This window comes from Centrocercus urophasianus, unplaced genomic scaffold (genome assembly GCF_019232065.1).
Source record: "Centrocercus urophasianus isolate 14NV4802_14NV808 unplaced genomic scaffold, USGS_Curo_1.0 seq_40, whole genome shotgun sequence".
Taxonomy (NCBI): domain Eukaryota; kingdom Metazoa; phylum Chordata; class Aves; order Galliformes; family Phasianidae; genus Centrocercus; species Centrocercus urophasianus.
The window spans coordinates 300,569-323,583 of record NW_024884978.1 but is presented as its reverse complement, the minus strand read 5'-3'; the positions used below and the strand labels follow the sequence as shown (position 1 = coordinate 323,583).

The window sequence follows — 23,015 nt, the reverse complement described above, 5'->3', positions numbered from 1 at the left end:
TCTGATTTGGGACCAGAGTTGCATGGGAGAGCTGTGCTCCATCGCCGCTGCGGGGGCTCCACCGACCCAAAGGAAAACGCGGGGCGCCCGGTGGTGGGGAGGTAAATTTTATTGCTCATAAATTACTTCTTTTTTTTTTTTTTTTTTTGTCCTCTCATTAAAAAACAAAACAAAACAATTTCAGGTTACATCTTGCAGGTGCCCATCAAGGCAGGAGGTGCAGTGAAACCCCGGGCTCAGCAGCCTCTCGTATGGGGCTGGAAGAGGACGACACGGGGCTGGTGACAAGGCACAGCCCATCCTGACACCCCCTACCCCAGCTGTGAGCCCCCCAGCCCTCCTGAAGGCCCCGAGATGCAGCAGAGCCTTCCCCTGCCCCTTGTTGCCATGAGGCACAACACAGTGGCTCTCAGAGCGTGGCAGAAGAGTTGGCACCACACGGTGAGACCTGGGGTTGGCACAGCTGCAACCATCCTTGGGGCACATTGGGCAGGGTGCAAGCCCTGCACTGCATTTTGGGGTGCTGTTGGGATGGGCAGAGTTAGGGACAAGGTGGTGGCTTCCCATGCGTGATGCAAGGGTGCCGGAGGACAGCACCTGGAGGTGGGCTGTGGTGGGCAGAATGCTGGGGGTCACAGTGCTGCTCCAGCCCCACAGAAACAGCAGCAATGTGTCCAGGAGCAAAACATACCCTGGGTGCAGCCAGCATCACTTCGGCCCTGGGTGGGGATGCTCTCCTGCAGGGCACTTTCACAAGCCATGCAAGGGGGCACAGCAGTGCCAGCAGTTGGCTCTAACTGGAAAGCAACTCCACAGCAGAACCCCACCAGCAGTGACCAACGCAGTCAGCTCTCTGCCACCTGGGCTAAACCTACAGTCACAGCAACCCGAGTGGTCCTCTGCGCTCAAACAATTAAAAAAGTGCAACACAATGGGAAAGGCAGAACCTCTGAGCACTGCTCCCAGCCGTGCCTCACTGGTGCCAGCTGCATCATGCAGCAAAGACGCAGCTCCTGCTTCAAAAACCCCTTCCCCTTTGGCAGGGCTGGGGGTGCGAGTATATAGGTGTATATATTTCAGTCTCATGCAGCCCTAGGAATAATGGAAGAGAAGCAGCAAAGCAGGAGGGCTCTGGGGCTGAGCCTGGGAAGGAGCACAGCAGTGCTGGCTATCCCGTGGCACATATCCACGGAGCCCTCTGCTCCTTGTGTATTTCTTAGCTTATATCCTACAGTAGTACCGTAACACCCCCCTATGTACACGGCCGTGGCACTGCAGCAGCCCCGGGAGCAGAGTCCAGCCCTGACCCAGGGCTGCAGCACTGGCACCAGCAACTCCTTTGCTTAAGGGGAGACTGGAGCTCCCCTGCCCGCCCGTTGTCACTGCGTCCCATGAGCAGGGTGTCCCCCGTGCCTTCCTCCCTCCCCTGCAAGCTGCTGCCACTCTGAGAAGCAAACCTGGCTATGGGGCACGAGCTAGGAGCACGGGGTGTCTGATCCGGGGGGGGGGCACCAGGCTGTTTGGCAGCCATCTGACCCCCACCACTGCAAGCAGCGAGCTGGATCTAGAGAAGAGAGGAAATCGGGGCACTAAAGCTTTAGCCTTTGGCTTTTCAAAGCAGCAGGATTAAATAAACTCTGCCTAAAAAGGCGGCTCTGGGAGGCAGCCATGCGCCGGGCGACGAGGAGGCGGCAGTGCCACGCGGCGGCAGCGCTCCCGGCATCAGCTGATGAGCGGCGCCGAGCGGTCGTTCGTCACGGTCGGTTTCAGCTGGACGTTGGCAAAGGGGTTTCTGCAGGGAGAGAGGAGGGCAGATTTTAGCAGAGGCTCGGGAGTGCAGGTGTGGGGCGATGGGACGAGACGGCGAGACCCCGCCAGCTCTGGCTGCAGGGATGCTCCGATGGCTGCAGGCGGCCCAGCACACCCCTGAGTACAAGCTGCGGTCCACGTGGAGCTTTCTCCTACCTCGCTTTTCAGCAGGCCTAAAGCTGAGCTCTTCCAAAGGGAAAAAAATTAGGGGTGGGTGCGGGGTGCAAAAGCTGCTCTGGCACGGGGAGAGTCCCGAGATCAGCCGGTGCTGCAGGGGCGGCTGCGTTGTGCACAAGGCATCGCTCCCTGCACCCGCTGCCATGGGACGTGCTGGGACAAGAGCAGAGAGCACAGCTCCGTGCCAAGCTGCATGGAAGCAGCAAAACGTCCAAGAGGCAGAAAACAGGGAGAGGACGGGCTCCTACTACATGCCCAGCACCATCCTGCAGCCGCCCACACTCGCAGAGCGTTTTCCCTGGCAGGCGGATTGCTGCACACAGCATCTGCCACCACGTCACACGCCCTGCACTACCTCCTGTGTGCAAACAGCCCGGCTCTGTTGGCAGCCCCCAGCCCTCCCCAGCAGCTGCACAACCCCTCACCTTTGTGCTATGGCACTTGCATGTAGCTGTGGCACCCTCCTGGGGTCCTGTGCCTGTTCCTATGGCTGGTACAGCCCAGGAGCAAACCATGAGCATAGACATGGGGTAATAGGCGTTAGGAGCAGCCACGCTATCAGCTGTGCTATCAGCTGTCTCCACCCACAGCAGCACCCACTGCATCCATCAGTAGTGGGGCCAGGGGGTGGGGCTGCAGTCCACCAGGTGCTGCCCCTCACCATCCCTCACCTTTGGATGCTTGTTTTTCCTTCCCTCAAAAGATAAATGGCTTTATGCTTAAAAATAGGGTAATTAATTTCCCACCTAATTAATGCAGATGCTTAGATCAGTTTTCCCCTTAGGATGCCAAAATAGATTCTTGAGACTGAAAGAGTAGAAAAGGAGGCTTTGATGATTCACCAGGGGCTATTCTTTAACTGTTTTAGTTCTGGCAGGGAACAGCCATTGGGATGGGAACCCACAGCTCTGCACCACAGCAGAAACAGTGCGGGGCACACAGAGCTCCATCCCAAGATGGGGGGGGGGGGCAGCTCCAAGACACAGCCCCGGAGCCAGGTGGGGGTTGGCACCCATGTCTACAAGCAAGAGAAGCTGCTCAAAAAATGTCATGAGCGACCACGTGTTGGCTCTGCCCCAGGGACAGCTCTGCAGGGTTCCAGGTGCCACTGGTGACCTACAACCAAAGGTTGGTTATGGGGTCAGAGCAGGGTGGGCAGCAGCAGCAGCAGCGGGCGAGAAGCTGGGACCCCTCTGCAGAAGCTCAACAGCAGCAGCGTCCACAGCACAGCAGCGATGTGCAGAGCTGAGCAGCAGGGCTGGGTGTGCAGGGTCCCACCACCGGGATGGGGACAAGCAGTGACCGAGGGCTCACACAGCGTGGGTGCAGGAAGGAGAGCGGAGGCACCGTCTGCCCAGCGTCAGCGCCCAGCACAGAGAGGGGCACGCGGAGAGACCGTCAACTTACTAACTATGGGCAGGGGGCATCTCAAAACCTGGCCACTTCAACATCGGGGCTGCAAGGGAAAGAGAAGGCAGGTTGGAGGACACCGGCATGCCTTGATGGGAACAAATGGTGGTGGTTAACGAGAGGAACCGGGTGGAGGCAGCTGCGGGTAGAGGAAGCAGGAGGGAAAAATAAAGTAAAAATAAAAGAGAGAGGAGGAAAAGTGGGACTGATTGAGTGGTGAGTCCAGCAGCACGCCCTGCGAGGAGGAGAAGGAGGCACGTGGCTGCGAGTGGTGCAGACCTGCAGGGAGGAGAGGGCAGGAGAGGAGGGGAAGGGGGGCCTGCTTCCTTCCCAATGCCCCCAGACCAATGCAGCCCCCACAGCCTCGCTGGGAGCCAGGCAGTGGGCACGGGGCACCCCACTGGCATGCAGCACCGAAGGGAGCAGAGATGCAGCACAGAGCAGAGAACAGGGTTAAACGGCTTTAACCCCTTAGCAAAGCTGCTTCAACACAAACCGGTCCAAGCTGAGCGCAGGCACTGGGCACTGATGGGATGGGAATGGCCCTTGGCATGGAGGGATGGAGAATGGCAACAACAAAAAACAAAAGGGCATGGCAATGCGGGCGGTGATGGCAGCGCACAGCACGGCAGCCGAAAAAGACACCGAGGCCCAGCTCAATGCAATAAATAAAACTTTTATTCAAACAATAACTCGATACAGGGCACGGTTCTCTCTGGCTTTTGTGGTTGGTTTTTTTTTTTGTTTTTTGTTTTTTTTAAAGAAAAAAGGTTTCAGCACTTTACAGTCTCCATCCAAGTTCTGCTAGGGTGGTCGTCTCCCCTCTACCTCCAGTCATTCAGTGCGACATACCCTGGGTTAAAAACCTTTAGCAAAATCGTGCTATCGTTGCAGGAGGGTCTCATCACTGTCTGCTCATAGTGTATAAAACAAAACCTGGTCCGTGTGGCTGCTGCCAGCCATTTCCTACCAAACGGGCACGTGAGAGGTCTTAAAAATCACATCCAAAAAAAAGAAAGGAAGCGTGGCCAGCTCTGTGGTGCCGGGACGGACCGTGCCCAGCCCCTCGGCCCCCAGCACGAAGGTGAGGTAACGATACCTTGCTACAAAAAATATATATATATTTATAAAACAACAAGGAGGGACCTGCGGGGCCGCCCTTGAGCCCAGCGGAGCTGCAGCCGCTCCGGTGCCAGGAGCTCAGCCCCATCCACTTCACTCTATAGCTGGGTGGAAGTGGATTTGGGGTGCGGGACCCCCGCCGCCCCGCAGCCCAGCGGGCGCTCGGTAACAGTACGTACACCAGGCCATGCATATTGGGTCCATCCTGGGGCATCCTGCCCGCGTCCGCGGCTCGTGTAAAGCCCCAGAGGAGGGATAGTGCATCTCTAACATTCACAAAGTAGTACAAAAAACTGGGTCCCACTAAAAGTGTAAACTGCATCCAAGGCTGCTTCAAAGCGAGCACAGACCGATCGGCAGTTTCTGCTCTGAAAAGGCGTCAGAAACAAGGGCACTGTGAACACCGGGGAGGGGTGGAGAAGCACCATGGTTTCCTTGAAGATCACGAGAGAATTTAAAATCCGAAAGTGGAGAAAGAGAAAAAGGGAAGGGGAAAAAAAAAAGAAGAAAAAAAAAAAAAAGGAGGAGGAGAGAGAAGCAGAGCGCTCTTCTGAGCAGCACAGTGCCGCCGTGAGCCTGGTGTCCTCACACCGTTGATACCAGACTGCTGCTGCCGCTGTGGAACAAAGCAGAGGAGGCTGCCCCAGTGCTGCTTCACTCACTGCCCGCGTGTTTATCCCGTGCACGGCCCTGACCAGGGACAGGGGTCCCCAGCACCTGGGGATGGGGCTTCTGCAGGGGGAGAAGGGAGCAGGGGAACCCCAAGAGCTCAGCCCAAGAGGTGGCTGCAGAGACATGGGGCTCCTTGGAGAGGCACTGCCCCCATGGGGTGTGAGGTTGGGTGCAGCTGGGGCTGGCCCTGGGACCTGCCTTCTGTGAGACACACTGGGTCCCATTCTGCTCCAAGATCTCCACGTGGCCAAATCCCAGGCCAACAGGCACAGCCCCCCTCCCCAGGGACTCCGCACCACAGCTTCACGCAGAGCGCGCACCGACAACTCGCTTTTGTGTTAGGCGACGGGAAGGTGAAGGCTTACCTGCTCACAGACCTCGTCCCATAGTCATCGAGACCCTACAGGAGGAGGAGAGGAAGCACAGTGAGACATGGGCTGCGCCCCTTCCGAGGGCTCTGGAGCGTCACAAGGACTGACCAAAGTGCATCGGCACCAGGGGATGTTTGGGCAAGAACCGATGCGTTTGGAGATGGAAGGGAGGGGATGGAGATGGTTTCAACAGGATTCAGACAGCAGGGGTAGAGTTGCACGTTCTCTTTGGAACAGAACTTGGTCTGGATAAGGGGAAGCAAGAGCTGAACCTGGCTTGCTCTGCCCAGCCCCAGACTTTTGAGATGCGAGACACTTGGAAAGGGGTCAGAAGTCTGAGGTACATCAGTGAAATGCTCTGTGGAAGGGGGTTGCTGCATCAACTCCCACCAGAAACCATGTGGTTTCTGTGGGACCATTTTCTCCTTCAGCGCTCAGTGGTGGCTTGCAGGGCAGCACTGGAACCGGTCAATGTCCCAGGGTCCCCCACAGCCCCCAGCATTCTAGGGACAGCCACTGGTGTCCAGCAGCACCTGTGTCCCTGGAACCACACAGCCAAGAGAAAACGTTCCCTGTGAGCAGCTCATTTCTGGTGGGAGACTGCCATGGAGTCAGCAAGTGTTGCCCATTGGGGGCTCACAGTGCCGCTTTGTGCCATGGCCCCTCATGCCTTGCCCATTGCACCCAGGAAAGCCAAGCTGACCTTCCCCCCTTCATCCCCTTCTCTCCCACTGCTTTTCCCCTCTTCCCTGACCCTTTCTCTGTCAGGAGAGATGCTCAGAAGGGGCTGGGACTGGGCCAGGCATGAGGGCAGCCAGACAAAACCAGGCAACTGCAGGTCCCAATGGCAACATTGCGTGCGCTCGGACTTACAGCTGTCGACCTAGCGTAAGGCTTGTAGTGGGCAGGTGGTGGTTGGCAGAGGCCACTGGAATAGTCTTTAATTGCACAACCATAGGGCATAAGGTAGTCCTATAAACAATGAACACATCCTGTTGGAGAGGAGCTCCCGGCCACTGGCACGTGGTTTGCACCACGCTCACACCAAGAGCACACTTCAACACGTTTCTTTCTGCTTTAAAAACACAGATGGGACACTGCTCCAGGACAGACCGAAGCTCTGAGACTCATTCAAGCACCTCCCATTTTAAAACATCCCCCAGTTCAGCAAAGCCCCATCAGTGATCATGGCAGCACGGCTCACCTGGGAGAAGGCGGGCACAGCCACGCTGTACGGCCTCTGCTTGAAGGTGTTGACGTTCTGCGATGGGAAGGCTTGTGAGGACATGCCGTAGTCGGGCGGTGGGATGGCAATGTCATCTTTGTCGAGCAGGTTGCCCGTGCTGCTGCTCTTCCCCTGTTGCAGGCTGGGGAGGGGATAGCAGGGCTGTCAGCAGTAGCCAGCACCGCACAGCACCAGGAAGAGGGGCAAGATGCATACAGCCCTCCCCAGAGCGTCCCTCCTGTGCTGCCTTCTGTCCCCATCCGTATCCAACATCTCCATCCCCACCACCCCAAACAAGGCACTGGAAGCAGTTGAGCTCCAGAACGCCCCAGGGAGCATGGAGCTGCAGCACAGGTGTCACCAGCACCAAATGCTGCTCCCCGCCGCACACCAAAGGACATTCTTTGGTGTCCCAACCAAAGAGGACGTTCCTTGGCATTTATGCACACTGTCCCACAGGGACTTCACAAAGGGTTGCTACCAACTCCATTCTTTCCCATGTTTCTTGTCTAGGGGAAAGCAGAAAGCTCCTGTCCCAAGGCAGCAACCCTACTCTTGGGAGAAACACAGGGTCCCCACCCTGCAAAGCCCCAAGATGTGCCAACACTCGGTGCTCCTACCTCGCATGGACCCGCTCACTGCCATCATTGTCAAGGACGCGTGTGTAGGAGAAAGGAAACCAGCCCCTCCTGCAAGACAAAGGCAGGGCATCAGCTGATGGGGTACTGATGAAGGAGAAGGCTGAACCGAGCTCCCTGGAGCCAGCCCCGAGGGCAGCAGCACTCACAGTTTTGTTTTCTCGCTCTCTCCGTAGTGCCACCCATCCCTGGCCTCCGGCACCAGCAGCGTGATGAGGTCTCCCTCCTTGAAGCTCAGGAGGGTGCTGTTATCCCCAGCAGCATGAGAGAAAATGGCCTGCACCCTCGTCCTGCCGTTCCTCTCGAGCCCTGCAGCCATGGAGCTGGAGCGTGGCAGTGTCTTGTTTTCAGCTGGCAGGAGACAATGACAACAACAGCTCAGTCCTTCATCTCTTCAGAACCCAGAACTCCAGCTCCTTTATTCTGACCCCATAAAGCCCTTGTGTCTGGTTCACCCCCCTGATGCCTCTGCACAGCAGCCGTTCAATCCCCAGGAACTATGCACATCACCCACCCCCCTGCAGCATCCCCTGTGCCCACCTTCACCTTTGGCATCCAAGTGCCCTACACTGTCTTGCAGTCTCACGTGTTGACTCTTTCCCAAATATCCCCTCTTCTTCTCCCACTCTGGAAGGTTTTGCCCCAATCCCACTGCATGAGGCAGCAGCACCCTCATCCTTCAGCACTATGCAGACACACGGAAGCCCAGGCAGAATGCAGCCCCTGTTCTTAGCACCACCCAACAGCCACAAAGGAGCAGCCACGCTGCGCATCCTCCTTCCTATTCCTCAACATTTCCCTCCTGGAAATCCTATCTGTGGGCCCAGAAATTGGTTCTACTCATTCCCTAACACCATGTTTGGCAGTGTGGATGGCACCACTGTGCCACCAGGAACCAGGAAATCTCACCTGAGGCGTAGCTGTTTTTCGGGGTCACGTTTTTGCGAACGGGAAGCGTGTTCGAGTAAGAATCGCTCAGCTGCTTCTGAGGCTGGGGAGGAGATAAAGATTTGGGCTGTGCTGGCTTCACCTCAGACCAGTGGTTGTAATCGTCACTGTCTGGGCCCGAGACTCCATTCACCGCCGGCATGGCCTCCTGCATGCGCTATGGAGAGAGGAGGGGAGGGAGGGGAAGATGGGGACGGCTCCATTAGGGCACCTAGCGAGCTCTGGGGATGGGCACGCAGCGCCTGCGGGGTTCAGCTTCCTCCTGACACACTGCTGCAAGCTTCCTTACACCCACCAAACCCCTCCTGAGCCATACTGCTCAGTTGTCACCCCCGGCATTGGACAGGAGATCCTTTACTATGGGTACTTCTATCATGCAAGGTTGCTCCATGCACCTTTGCAACACACCTTGGCCTCCGGCACTGGGCAGGAGACCCTTTTCTGAGAGCAATTCCATCACACAATGTTGCTCTGTGCACTTCTGCAGGGCGCCTCAGCCCCCAGCACTGGCCAGGACACCCATATTTAAGAGCAATTCCACCATGCAAGATTGCTCTGTGCACTTCTGCAGGGTGCATCTGCCTCCAGCGCCAGGCAAGAGATTCTTCCTTAAGGGCACTTCCATCATGCAAGGTTCCTCCATGCACTTTTATGGGGTGCCTTGGTCCCACCTTACCAATGCCAGCCCCAAGGCCAGGTGAGTGCAACCCCTAGCTGCCCACCACCCCACCCAAGCCCCCCAGAGCCACAACCCTGGGGTATCCAACCCCATGCGCCCACATGTGACAAAGGCAACTTGCTGAGGACAACGGTGACGCTGGCCTGGGCTCATCCCTCCAGCTTTGCTCAGAAGGGCAGGACAACTTCCACCACCAAGATACTTACTCCGACAAAAGGTGCCAGCTCCGGGGGAACAGGGAGAGGTTTGGCACCAGGAATGGGGTCAGAGATGATGAGGTTGGACTTGGATGTAGACAGAGGGCTAGGCATGATGGTGCCATTGCTGCTGGCAGCCATCTGCTGCATCAGCTGGATGGCACGGTCCGGGATCTTGTTGGGATCAGAGCATGACTGCTGCCACAGCGGGAGCTTCTGTGTCAGCATCTCCTTCCCCTGCAAGGAGGGAATGCAGCATGAGGGCACAGGGATGGGCAGCACACAAGCCTGCAGGAGTTTCAGCAAGAAAGGACCATATGTGGGCACAGCACACTGGATGGGCTCCTTTACGTATGGCACGAGCAAAGGAAGACCTGGGGAACCACTGCTTCCAGGCTCTGCTAGCAGCAAAGCCAGGAAGAGAGACAAAAGAGGAAGGGAAACGGAACATCTCTCACAGCCCCACTCCTGACACATGGCTCACGCAGGCTGCAGGGATGCACCACTCTCCCCCTCCCAGTAAAATCACCCTAAAACTGCAGGTCAGGATTCCCAGTGACACTCCAACGTCACAAGCTGCAGTGACCGCAGCGGAGGCACGTTCATGTGACAGATGCCTGTGACACTTTCACTGCACACAGAGATGGGAGAATCACACTCGTGCTGTGCACTGTGACACAGGCTCAGGGATGAGCTTCTGTTTCGGGCTGCTTGACCCCAGCAGCCTCCACCACCCACAGCCAGCACGCTGCTCCCGGCTGCGGCAAGAGGACAGAGCTGACCTCAGCCAGCTAATGCAGCCATGGCAACTAAGAGCATCCCATCACACAGCCCCACCGGAGCAGATGTCCCAATCCCACCCCTCCAGGTCACTCCTCAGCCAAACACAGTGTTCAGCCCCACATACAGCACACTCGGAGCAGAGCTGAGGTGCAGTGGCACTGCACTCCTGCAGGTGCTCTCATGGGAACACAACCCAATCAACACACACCAAAAAAAAACACAACCCTCCCACACCCTGCACAGATGCCCCAAAGGTTTCTACTGCCCACCTACCACACACCTCATCACCCACCACCAGCCACTGTGCCCATGCACAGCACTCAGTGCTGACATTGCACCACCACCCACCCGCTCAGCCCCTCTCTCTGCAAACTGCAGCAAGAGCAGGATGCAGCACCATGCCATGGCCACAGCTGCACTGCAGGTGCCACCACCCGTCTTGGGGGGGGGGATTTTTCCCCTTTGAAGTAAGCATATGCTGGTGACTGATTCAGCCCCACAGCGCAGCACGAGGATAGCGCTGACTAAGCCCAATTCTTCCCGTTGCTCCCCGGTGCCAAGCGCAGCAGTGACAGATGGGTGCCACAAGTGCTGGGGGGTGGCAGGGAACACGCAGGAGGGGAGCACGAGGCTGCTGGGAGCTGCGTGCACGTAGCCTGCCTATGGGCTCTGCTCCAGCCCTGTGCAGCCCAGAGGGTGGCCCCCAGCCCCTGTAACCAGGCTTGGAAGTGGACAGTGGGCTGGAGCAGATGCTATTAGGTTTGATTCCTTCCTTTGCTATGGACAAGGGCTGATTCGGGTGGGAAGGGGCCCTCTGGCAGCTCTGCAGGAACTTTGATCAGAGCAAGAACATCACCTGCTTTGCATTTCTTCTACCTTTACAAACCAGGAGGAGCTGATGAATGAACATCTGGAGGAGCCCCCAAACCACAGTGACCAGGCACATGGTGAACATAACGCATGCAGGTGAATACATCTCTGCATACTCACCACTACCTCTCACCTGTGCAGGTGAAACCGCATCAGGAGAAGGCAGACAGCAACAGCACATCCATTAGGGTGACCATGCCCCAAAACCCTCCTGGCCAAGAGCTGCCCATGGCAGCCTCCAGCATGCCTTCGTGCAGCACCACTGCATCACTGCCCTCCCAACTGCTGGGCTCTGCACAGCCCGCAGCTTGCACTCAGCCTGCTCCCTGCTGCTGCAAGCTCCCCAGGCACCCAGCAGCCCCTTCTCACCTTAGCATGGTAGGTGATTGCACTCTTGGCCACAGCACACTGCTTCTCCACCAGAAAACAGAACCGCCGCCTCTCCTCGGTCAGAGCTGTCTTATAGCCATCGGAGACGTAATTCTCCAGCTCACCTTGCTTGTTGCTGATGGCCTCGATGTACTGGAGGGGAAGAAGGAGCAGACAGGTGACCGTGATGCCCGCTGTGCCCCACAAGCACCCGCACCCGTTAGCAGGGGAGATGCTTGTGGGTGGGAGTAGCAGCAGAGCCAGCTCGGGGGATGCCCACGGGGGCTCCTCAGCACAGGACACGTACACATGTGCCTGCACGTCCCCTCCAACCCACCTGCATTCATCAGAACCCCACGCAGAGCTGCTGACTCAGCGCGCGGGCTGAGCCGTACTGTGCAGCCGCCCTCTCACCAAACGGGCACTGGAGGCTGTCTGGGCCCTCCCCCACCCCAATGCTGGCAGCAGCCCCCGCTCATCTCCTCTCCTGCACCCCCGGGACAGCAATGCACATAGAACACGTGGGGCTGGGGCAGTGCTGCTGGGTGCCATAGCCCTTAGGAGCGTGCACACAGCATCCCCCCCACGCCCAGCACTGAGCTTTCTGCTGCAAGCAGCCATTCCTCGATGCCGGCCCCAGCAGGGCCCCTGCCAGCACCGGGCTGGGATGCTGCAGACGCAGCAAAAGGAGGCTCTGCTGCTGGCACAGCTCCTGCTCCACCTACGTGGCTTCTGCCAGCTTGACTGCTTGGCTGTGCCCGCACACACTCTGCCAGCAGGAGTGGGGCATGTTTGGTGTGGAGCAGAAAACAGCACATGGAGCAGACCCATGCGGTGCAAGCGTGGCACAGAGCTTCAGAACAGCACAGCGACTGCAACCATCAGTGCACATGAGACATTCCCATCTCCTAAACAGCCCCTTCCTCCTCCCCTCCCCTCCCCTCGCTCTGCCCCCAGCTCCTCTGCAAGGAGCAGCCAGCACCAAACCCCATGAGGAGCACTGCACAGCCCCAGCATCAGGACACGTCCTGCACCAAGTGGGGACACATTGCTGCCATTGCCTCTTCCCAGGACACCAGCACCAGAAAGCTATAAGCAGCCTGGGCACTGCTGAACCTGCTCCAGGAGCCTCCCTGAGACAGGAACTGAACTGGAAATTCAGGGCCCAAAGCAGCTTTGCTGCTTTCTTCATGTTTATTGGTTATTTTTAGCGTGCTACAGTATTTATTAGCAGACACACAAAATGGAGCAAACCTCAACAAAGCAGCGAGATTAAGCGATGTCCCAGACATCAAAGAGGGCTCAGGGCAGAAATGGAGTCCCCGCCACCCCACGCAGCACCCCAACAAGGGGGGGACCCTGCAGGAGGAGGCTGGCACCTGGCTGCTGTGGGACAGCCCCGCAGCACCAACAGGGCTGAAGGATGGGTAAAGATCCCACCTGTAGCCACAAGCATCACTCCTAGGACAAATTTCTTCCTCCCAGCCCAGATATCTAGACATAAGAACTGCAGTACCACAGGTGTCTGCGCATCCCCCAAGTGAAGCTTCAGGGAGAGCTGGACTGGGGACGGCACAGGCAGAGCAGGAACAGCAGCTCCCATGTGGGCAGAGGTGTGCTGAGCACTGTACCCTCCACCCCCACCAGTGCCAGCCTGGGATGCAGAGCCCAGAGGTGTGCACGTGGCAGCAGGGATGCTCCAGCCCAGGGGTGCAGCAGCAGGACAGAGCTTGGCACCTTCAGCTCAGCAGTTTAATACATGGGCATGGGAAGGAACACAGGAGGGCCATGCAGTGTGCTGCCAGGCAGGCAGGCAAGCTTCTCCCAGCAATGGGAGACTTCCAGTTTTAATGACTACAACATGCAAAGCCTTATTTACATCCCCGATTCCAATCTTGCTTTGCAGCTATACTCTTAATTACTTCGCTAACGAAGGGCTTGCCTTAACGGCTGCGACCAGTTAGAACACGTCCATTTGCAAGCAGTCTGTGCACTAAATTTAGTGCTTTGTGCACTGCGTGGAGATGAGCACAGCGTGCCATGGGTTTGTTCTGAGCAGCGCTTTGTACACGGGATTACCCCACAAAATGGTGAGCACTGCCTCACACACCAGGCAGCTCTCATTTTGGGATTCACTCCAATGGCAGTGCTGTGTCCCACTGGGGTGACACCTGTGCTGCACATGGGCACCACTGGGTGCCATCACCTCACGGACAGAGCTTCAAATTCTCATTTTTAAGCATCATCTGAACAAAAATCTCACCTCGCAGGGGAAAGCCCCCCCCCCACTCCATGGGGGCACCCAACCAGGCAGTGCTGGCAGTATGGAGCTCAGTGCAGGCGCCTCTGGCAGCTCCAAGAAGCTTTTCTGGGTTTCTAGGTTGAAGAAACCTCAGATAACCCCCCCTTCCCCTGCTCCTGAGCGCATCACCTCGCTGTCACCAGAGCCGCTGACCCAATTAGCACAGCAGCACATGGTGGGGCTGGAGCCCATCCTAGGGTGCTCCCCAAGGGGAGCAGCACTGCGGGGTGGGGGCACGGCTGCTGCTTGGGGGCACAAGGAGCCCCGTGGTGGCACAGCTCAGGGATGCACAGCAGGGCACGGCACCATTCAGCATAGCTGGGGATGCTCCATTCAGAAAGCCTCTCTGAATCACTCCAAAGCAGCCAGCTAGCACAGGTGGAGCAGCGGTACCATTACTGAACTTCACCCAAGTCCTTAATAACAACACAGGTGCACTGAAAAAAAAAAGAAATCAGTTCAAACCGTTCTACCCAAGAACACAAGAACTAGTTAGGGATGTAAGCCAAGGACAATGCTAATCACCACGGCACTGAGCTCTGCTGCAGAAATCACCGTGACAGGTCCTTGTCAGCAATCGGGTGCATCTGCCAGCACAGCAGAATGGGCTGAGAGGGGGACCTGTGCAAACAAGAGGGGAGCAAACACAAGGAGCACTCTGCACGTCACCAGAAGACCACCGGAGGCACAGCCACAAACTTGAGCCAGATGCAGAGCAGGGAGGGGACTGTGACCCTGTGCTGCTCCCAAAACTGAGCTCCTGTCTGGGATGAGGTGAGATGGAACTGGCAGCACTCAGCAGTGGGAAATGGGGGTGAGGAAGCTGGCGTGCCAGGCTGATGGGGCAGGAGGCACTGCATGGAAGGAGTGACCGCTGTGAGGAGAGGGGATCTATTTAAGGCACCACAAGGGAGAATAATTAGAAAGTAATGGGATAAAATAAGACAGAAGTTAGGCTGATTAACCAGGAAAGAGCTTCTAAGCTGTCAAATAGTCTCAAGACAGAGCAGCTCCAAGCCTACAGCATAGGGTCAGAGGTGAGACCAGCAGCTCCCTGGCTCTCCGGAAAAGGTCTTCTCATCTCCAGAAACTGCTCCTTGCATGGAGGTTACACTCCTTGCCTTGGGTTTTATGCTGAATTTTCTACCTCTTTAGCAGGTTTTGAGAACAAGCCTTGCCAAGGGATACATCCTGCGTCCAATTCTAGAAGAGCCAGTGCCTGAGCCACATCCCAAAGCCCCCACATCTCCTCCACAGAGCCCTGCAAGAAACAGCCCCCCCAAGCACGCAGGCACCTGGTGTATCTCCTCCCCATCTCCATCCCATCGTGGTCACCCCAGGTGAGCTGTGCCCAGCAGGTCCTGCCACCAGAGCCCAACAGCTGCCCGCTCCCCATCACTGAAACACGCTGCCTTCCCCCCTTACTCCGCCATCTCACAGCTGCTCTGCAGGGCAGTGCTTCATCCTATTCCTGCATGCTTTATGTAACACCACGCACACAGCTCTGCGCAGGAACTCGCTCCTGCAGCACAGTGCTTCCTGCAGCCAGCCCTCTGCCACGCAAATGTCCCCTCAACCTGAGGACAGCTCAGGGCAGCCACTCCACGTTGGAATCTGGTGCGGAGATGTGCGTTACATGGGCTGAGTCCTGCCTTCCAAAAGGGCCACGAGGCACCCTGGCCACAGAAAGAGAGGCTTACGGCTTCATTTCTTTATCAAAATTAATCCACTTGGTTGAGCTTATTTGCAGCAGCTGCTGTGGGAGTTACAGGAACAGCCCCAGGAAGCAGCACTCAGGCAGCAGGGATGGATGTGACAGCCCAGCATGGAGCACAGCCCCAGCCCATGGCTGTGACACCGCATTTGGACACAGCACCACCAGGGCTCAAAGCACAAGGAAAAGGGGTAAGGCATCTGCAGCCTTTTGTATGCTTTTACATAATTCCTCCCCGTTTGACTTTCACATCAGCCCTCGTAACCTGGTTGTGCACATTCCCCATCAGCCCGTGCTTCTTGACCCATCGCTAAAATTACTTCTCCCCAGTGGGAAGAGAAAATGAGGTTTCAATTACCAAAGTTTCTAAAAAACCCCCGGGCTATTTGGCACAGCAGTGTTTAATGCTTACACCGCTCCCACGGGAGCACACGGGGACAGCAGCAGGGACTGTTCCTGCACTGACCACAGCCACCTCCAACTCAACCTCACAGGAAAGTCCCACTGCCCACGGCACCAATGGATGGACAGCTTGAGCCCACACCGCTGCTGCCTCATTCAGTCGAGGTCTGAAACCCTAAAACCTCAGCAACCACAGAACAGAGAAGGCAGATTGAGGCAGCACCGCAGCCCAAATTTCCCTTCCCCTGTGCAACAGCTCTGGACTAATTCATCAGAAATCAAACACTGGTGTTATTGCCACCTTCAGCAGCACAGCTCTTAACCACTGCACCTCTGCTGACAAACCCCACAGCAGCCAAACCGTGCTCTGAGCTGCTGCAAGCAATGAGTCTTTATGGAAAGCCACACTGTGCTTTCATCCTGCAAAGCCCCTCCTCACCCACCAGACCCCACAGCATCCAAGCTCTCACTGTGCACTGCTGTGCATGCAGCAGCACCAAGTAACCCCCAGCTCTGCAACCCCAAAACAACAGGTGTGCAACCCCCACCCTTACTTCTGCCTTACACATGGGGAAACCTGCACTGAAGAGACACAGGGAAGACAACCCAGGCTGTCCCAGCAGGCTCAGACCAATTCCATGCTGTGGTATGAACTGTGGTCACCCTGTGAGCATGGAGGAGGCAGATAGGAGCAATTTGCTTCCCACAGCATTAAGCACAGAGATGATGACAGAGCATCAGATTCCTGGCTGCTGAGTGCTACAGTAACTTAAGTGGATGAGTCTTCAAAGAAAGAGCATGATTTTATTGCTTTATTGAATGGGATGAGTTATGTTGGCACTGGGATGCATCTGCCAACAGCAGCTTTCCCATGACAGAACCAAAGCATCACCCTGACTCCAACCCACCCTCACTGCCCAGAGAAAGGTTTTACGGAGCAAGAACCCCCACTGAGACACGAGCAGCTCCTCCAGCATCGAGGGAGGACTCTGATCTGACACTGGGGAACAAAGCCAGCAGTTGAGCAGTTTCATTGCTCTTTAAGCTTAAAAGCCATCATAAGGCTTTTTTGCCGAGATAAGCACTTCCTAAATACTTACTGCTGAAAGATTAAAGGAATGAAAGCCTGATCCTGTTTTCCTCTTTGCCCACAGATGATGTGCTATCAGAACTACCCCTAATGACGCTGCTTTGTGGTGGGAGCACCAAACCATCGCTGCTCCTCCTGGCTGCAGTGGGTTCCTTCCTTTCTCCAATAGGTGGTGGGAATCCCAGCAGCCCTGGGGACCCCGCAGGAGTCAGGAGGCCCCAGCAGCACTGCCCATCCCTACCAGTAGCTCTTGTAGAGGAGGGGACCCCTCTCCAGGTGCTGATGCCATGCATTTCCTCCCACAGAGCCGCCTTGCTGCTCCACAGGTCTGCTCTCAGCAGAGATCAGGAACAACAGATTGCAGAGACACCAGTACTCCAAAGTGGTTTCAGCTGCTCAGCTTTCAGGGAAGTGCCAGCCTGCACGCGGGACACCTCAGTCACACTGCAGCAACACCTCCTGAAGATGCTCCAATTAACCGTGCGCAAGCAGCTCGGTACAGACACAGGAGCTGGGAGGCTGCAAATGAAATGAGCTCAGCTCAGAGCACTTCAGCTCAGCACAGGGGCTGCGCTCAGCCTGGATGGCTGAACTGCTTTTTTCTCCTTCTGTGATTATCCTGATTCATGCTACCGAGGGAACAACCAATCTCCCAGATTTTAGTGCAATTAACAGCGTCACTTTCCGAGCTATCTGTGTTATTTACTGCATTCCTGTGCACAGCCCCAGCGGTGCTTAGATTCCCTTTGGCAGGGCTGTGCTATCAGCCCATCAGCTACCAGTTGCAACAAAATCTGGTCCCCAGCATAACAACTATTCTCTCAGACAGCAGCACGCGATTTCCAGCTTTGGGGTTAAACTTCCTCTTTTCCTCAACGATGACAGTGCGGTGCTGCAGCGCTTGCAGCCAAAGCAGCTCTGCAGAGAGATGCACCAACCTCTTGTTAAAGCCTGCCACGCTGAGACAGCTCCGAGACCAACTCAAATCAAAGCCCACAGACTGATCCGTGCCAGGGGTGCATCACAACACCGCACCGCAGCCCCTCACCATGCCATGGGATGCATCCATGGATGCTCAGCTGCCCCGCTCTTCAGCCTGCCGGCAGCCAAAGCTGTGCAGAGGGCTCTGAGCCCCCAGCCCTGAGCAGCACAGGCACAGCCCCATCAGCACACAGCAGCCCACGCCGCAGTCACGCAGCCATGATTCACTTGCCAGCCTCCTCCCGCACGCGCTCGCCACCGGGCGGGCTGGGGGAAGGGCCGCCCGTCAGAAGGCACTGAAAATATTTAAGCAAAACACCATCCAGAGGGAGATGGATCTGGCACAACAGAAACTAATGATCTTTTCGGGTTCATTCATTAAGGAGGAGGGGAAGAAAAAAAAAAAAAAGCAACAAAAAACCCAATAACCCAACAAACCACCAGCTGTGGTGAATCCAGCAGCGTTAGTCACCAGCAGAAGCTCAGCTTGGGCACGGCCACATCCCCATGTCATCCCAGTGCCACCCCGGCTGCTCCTACAGCCCCAGCACACAGCTGGAAGGGTGATGGGCACTGCCCTCCCCCAGCCCTGCTTCTACCTGCAGCTCCTTGTCTGAGTACTTCTGGGGGTTTTTGCTTCCTTGGCTCTTCTTCCGCAGCTTCTTCAGCTCAGCCTGGCACTTGTCGAGCGAGTCGCCCTTGTTCCTTTGCTCTGTTTGGTATTTCTTCAGCGCAGCCTGGGGGTGAGAGGGGGAGGCTCAGAGCAGCCCAAGGGGGGTGATGTGGAACCCCCAGCCCTGGGAGCAAACAGGGGTTGGGAGACCACATTCCAAATGGTGACACATCTGATGGCCCAGGGACGTGGCCAGGGGCTGAATTGGGACACTTACGCTCAGGTAGCGCGAGTCCAGCTCCACCTTCTGCTCCAGCTGTGTCAGAAGCTCATTGTGAAAGGACTTCAGCTGCAAGAAGAGAGCAAACACAGGTTCTGACATCTGCCACCCAGAGCATCACTGAGCACAGCCCAGAATCCCTGTGATGGGAACCAGGGCTGCACAGAGCTGACACCAGGAGGGCAGTGGGGCTGGGGCTGAGCAGGTAGAGGGGATGCTGCCAGCAGCACAGGATGGACAGGTGCTCAGAGACAGACCTGGTCACAACACCAGCAGCTTGTGAGGGGCTGGGTGCCCTGGCCGAGCCCTCACCAACTCCAGAGATCTGATCTGAGGGCTCAGAGGGTTCTTTCCGCCCAGGCTGAGCACCACAACACCAACGTGAGCTCACCATTTCCTCCAGCTGGTTCTGGATCTGCCTGTGGACTTCAGCCATCTGGAAGAGCACGTCTCCTGGAAAGACAAGGTGAGAGGAGGGCGCTTCAGGCACGGAGCTGGGGGCGCTCAGACAGCAGGGAGGGATCCATTCAGCTTTGGTGGCTGTGAGCACACCATGGAACAGGGCAGCCATGCTGCAGGGAAAGGGCCGTCCCAGCAGAGGGACCCCAGCTCTGCTTCCACTCTTCCTTCAATTCTTCTTTTCCAATACAAGGCCTTCAAGTCTTGTTCCCACTCAGCTTTCCCCAGACAGGAAGAGCCACATCCTGCCCCAAAGCCCCGCCATAGACGGAGCCAGGCAGCCCCACAGAGCCGCTCTGCAGGAGCTGTGCCAGCCTCAGACCCACGGCACCATCAGCCCCAGCCCACACCACGTCACCCTGCTCCCATCCCCACGGGACCACGCAAACGGGCTGCGCTCCAATAGCGAGCAATTAGGAACACTCTGGTCCAACGTGCTTTAGCCCACGGCTGAAGCAATTTGTACTTTGCACCCGCACAGCACGGCTCAAAACTCTGCAAACATTAAAATCTGACCCCTTTGTTCTGGGCAATTGCCAGCTCCCGTGCTTTGAAAGGGGGAAAATCTCAAAGGGCTGAGGGCACTGGGACAGGCACAGGGTGGCACAGGGCAGGGAGCAGAGCAGCAGTGCACAAAGTAAGGTTGGCCAGCAGCTCTGCTCCCACACCAGCCCAGCTCTCCGCAGCTGGAGACACGCCGTTAACTTTTATGGCTGCTTTGCAAGATGCTGAGCAAAGCAAAGCAAAGCAGCCCGCAGTGCCGAGGCGCAGTGGCCACAGCAGTTCCACACATTGGCACTGAAAAGCTCCACGCATGAATGGGAAGGCCTGGGCCAAAGGTTACCCCGACAAGACTGCAGGAAATTGCTCTCCGGTTGGGCTGCGACTGCTCAATCCTAGGAAATGCACAAATTCCCACTACCAGGAGGGCAAGAAAAGTGACGTAATGCTGTAGCTCGGCTGAGATTCCTTTTTCTCCAAGAGTATATCGGCACAAAGGTGGCTTCCCTATATTCCCAAAGCTCACACTGTGCTCTCTCCCATTCCCATCAGACCAAATCCAGCAGCAGAAGCAGCCAGGCCAGGGCTCTGCCAGCACTGCTGTGCATGGAACACAAGCAGGGAAGGGATGAGATGCTCAGAAATAATACACACAGCCCCAGATGAGCACCGTGCAGCTCTACCCCTGCGCTCCCCACCCAGCTCCCAGCAGCAGCGAGGTGGAGGAGCACCTCCCAGGACACCGATAGCCATCTCTGCTGATACTTTCTCCTCCACCATCCCCTCTGGCTGTTATCACAGCTGAATGTGGGGAGTTTCAGCCCCGGCTGGATGCCGTTCCACATTAAATGGGCAGGGCAGAGCCATCCCCTGCGCTCCATGTCTGACTGCCCTATGTGCAAGTGCTCCAATGGGGTCAGTGTTGCTACTTTTCCAGCTTGGGTGCTGGGTGAGCGGGTGGGAGCATCCTGAGCCCACACAGCTCCTCCAGCACAGTGCTGAGCGTGACACTGCAGGGACACCGAGGAGCAGCCCTGGAATGTCTGCGTGGGGAGCACAGAGCACAGGAAGGCTGCAGGCTGCCCGCCCAGCATCAGGTCACACTGACTTCCTCTGAGGTTCCTCCCGCACTGGGAGCCTTAAGAAATTTCACTCTGGGTTTCCTATTGCAGCCTCCAGAGCTGGGAGCCCACACAGGGTGGTGGATTGAAGCTGAAGTCTCTGAACTGCAGCTATAATGTCACACACCTCCAACACCCCGACAGCCTCACACTACGTACCGTGAAAAGGCTGCGGACCTCGTTAGGCATTAACATCTCACCCTGAAACCACCTGGACTGACACAGCTCGGCAGCAAGGGGAGAAGTTAAAATGTGACTCAGAGATATCACAGCCCTTGTGAAGCCAAAATATTGCACACCCTGGCTGATGGTAGGATCAGCAGCACGGGGTGCTCCCCCCAGCTCCCTCCCACAGTGCTGGCACTGTGCTGGGGCTGCTTGGAACCAACACACTCAACGATCCCTGCTGCAAACAGTGCGGGTCACATTGGGAATTAGATAGAGGGCGAGCACCATCTTTGCCCTGTGCCAAAACACACATGCTCTAAGCCAAGAAAGCAAAGCAAAGCGTGAAAGCTGAGGTCAGAAACAAAGAGCCACAGGGTGGGCAGGAGGGCAGCGCCAGGGCCGTGCCTGCTCTGCAGGGAGGCACACACACAGGCTGGGAGCTGCTATTTGCGTCGGCGTGACTCACAGTATCGTGCTGGGAGAATGTAGGGACCATTGTGGGCCCTTCCCCAACCGCACCCAGCGAGCAACGGCGAAACAGGTTGTTCCACATCACTGAGATTGCAATTGGGCACCACGCGCAGAGCCAGCTGCCCGGCAGAAGGCAGAGCTGCAGGAACCGGCTGCTCCTGAGCCCGCAGCTCTGAACCCTCGAGCTAGAGAAGGGCCAGCTTTAAGGAAATATCAAATAATGCAAAGCTGCATAAGAGCACCGGTGCCGGGCATCACTTCCTTGCTCCACAAAGCACACGGCCCCGCTCCACACTGGCACCAAGCACGCAGAGCTCAAAGCCAAAGAGCACAGTGCCAAGCTTTGCTGCTCTTCCCCACTGCACCCAGCTTCACCCTCTGCCTTGCGGAGGGGAACAGGAGAAGCAACAGGATCGAGAAGCGAAGCAACCAAGCAGGCGAGGAAGAGCATTAGCTCATTAACGAGAGAAGGCAGCAGGCAGCACAAGGCAGGTTGTTTGGGCAGCTGCCTCCTAAGCTGTGCAGTGGACAGGAAAGCTCCAACAGTTATTTTCTGGGGGGAAAAGCACCAATTTGTGCGCAGGGTGAAGTCCCATCTGCTCCCCACGCGCTGCGTCCTGACCTGCCCTGCGATGCACAGCCCAGCACAGCCTGGCTGCGATCAGATGGCACTGCTCAGGGTTTGGCTCAGCCACATTTAGGACAGAAGCGCACCGCTGAGGACTTCTGCAATCCTATTTCCTCCCTGAAACCAACAGATCGGGATTCAAGCTCACGTGGCACAATCCCAAACGAGCCCTCGAGTCCCCGAGAAAAGCACTTCATGGCTGAGCCCTCATTCAGACACAAAGGGTCCTGGATCAACTTCCTATCAGCTCAGATGTGAAACTGCAAAGCAACATGGAGGGAGGAGATTCACGCAAGCACTGGGGGAGGGGGGGAAGAACACGGGTACAGGGAAACAATCAGCTCTGCATTTCCTCTTCAAAAAGGTTCCATTTATTTATCACAGCCGAAAGGATCATGCAGGATTTGTTGATGTTATATCAGCAGCTCATCAGCATTACAATGATCAGTTCTGTTCCCAGCCTCTGTTCCAGCCCAGCTTGGCAAAGCTTTCCACTTTTTTTTTTTTTTTGAGACAAAGTAAGGAGAGAAAAAAAAAAAAAAAAAAACAGCCATTGCTTCCCCAGCCCTCCTGGCTGAGCACAGGGCACTGAGCACAGGCACGTTTCCAGCCGCGTGCAGCATGGGGGTACAGTGCCCACCAACAGGACCTCTGCTGGCACGATGACCTTTGGCATTTGCAGGATCTCTATCTGCATCTCTGCTGCTGCAGGAAACTCCTACCCAAAACGGCTGCAAATCCAATTAGTGGATTAATGCATCTCCCCAGAGGATTCAGTGCAGCACAAAGCCTCCTAACCACACCAAGGCCACCAGGAGTCAGGTGGGACCGCAGCACTGAGTCCCAAAAGTGCTCGAGCCTTTGGGACAGAGCTGGGCTCTGCCCTGAGCTCAGAGTCCCTCCTCAGGCAGGGCATACCCAGGAGACAGTGGCCTGGCACCAACACACATTTTGAAAGCCACATAGAGCTCCTTTGCAGCTGTACCCCATTGACACCAGGCTGCCTTGGGCATCA

At 56.5% G+C, this 23,015-nt stretch overlaps 1 protein-coding gene across 6 annotated transcripts in view; it reads right to left on the bottom strand.

The window, feature by feature from the left end:
- Positions 1-80: 80 nt before the first annotated feature.
- BAIAP2 (BAR/IMD domain containing adaptor protein 2) overlaps positions 81-23,015 on the bottom strand; it is a 32,468-nt gene continuing 9,533 nt past the window's right edge. For 2 of the 6 annotated variants that reach the window (XM_042832778.1, XM_042832782.1), the window contains exons 4-14: positions 19,044-19,105; positions 18,650-18,721; positions 18,359-18,496; positions 11,271-11,423; positions 9,258-9,485; positions 8,334-8,529; positions 7,574-7,775; positions 7,407-7,475; positions 6,766-6,928; positions 5,556-5,590; positions 4,053-5,134 (exon numbers count right to left, since the gene is read on the bottom strand). In XM_042832778.1, the coding sequence (XP_042688712.1) occupies positions 5,104-5,134; positions 5,556-5,590; positions 6,766-6,928; positions 7,407-7,475; positions 7,574-7,775; positions 8,334-8,529; positions 9,258-9,485; positions 11,271-11,423; positions 18,359-18,496; positions 18,650-18,721; positions 19,044-19,105 (1,349 nt within the window). In that variant the 3' untranslated portion in view covers positions 4,053-5,103. Of the gene's footprint in view, positions 1,793-3,393; positions 3,443-4,052; positions 5,135-5,555; positions 5,591-6,434; positions 6,534-6,765; positions 6,929-7,406; positions 7,476-7,573; positions 7,776-8,333; positions 8,530-9,257; positions 9,486-11,270; positions 11,424-18,358; positions 18,497-18,649; positions 18,722-19,043; positions 19,106-23,015 lie in introns of those variants that run through there. The other 4 variants (XM_042832783.1, XM_042832779.1, XM_042832784.1 and 1 more) reach the window with 4 other exon arrangements.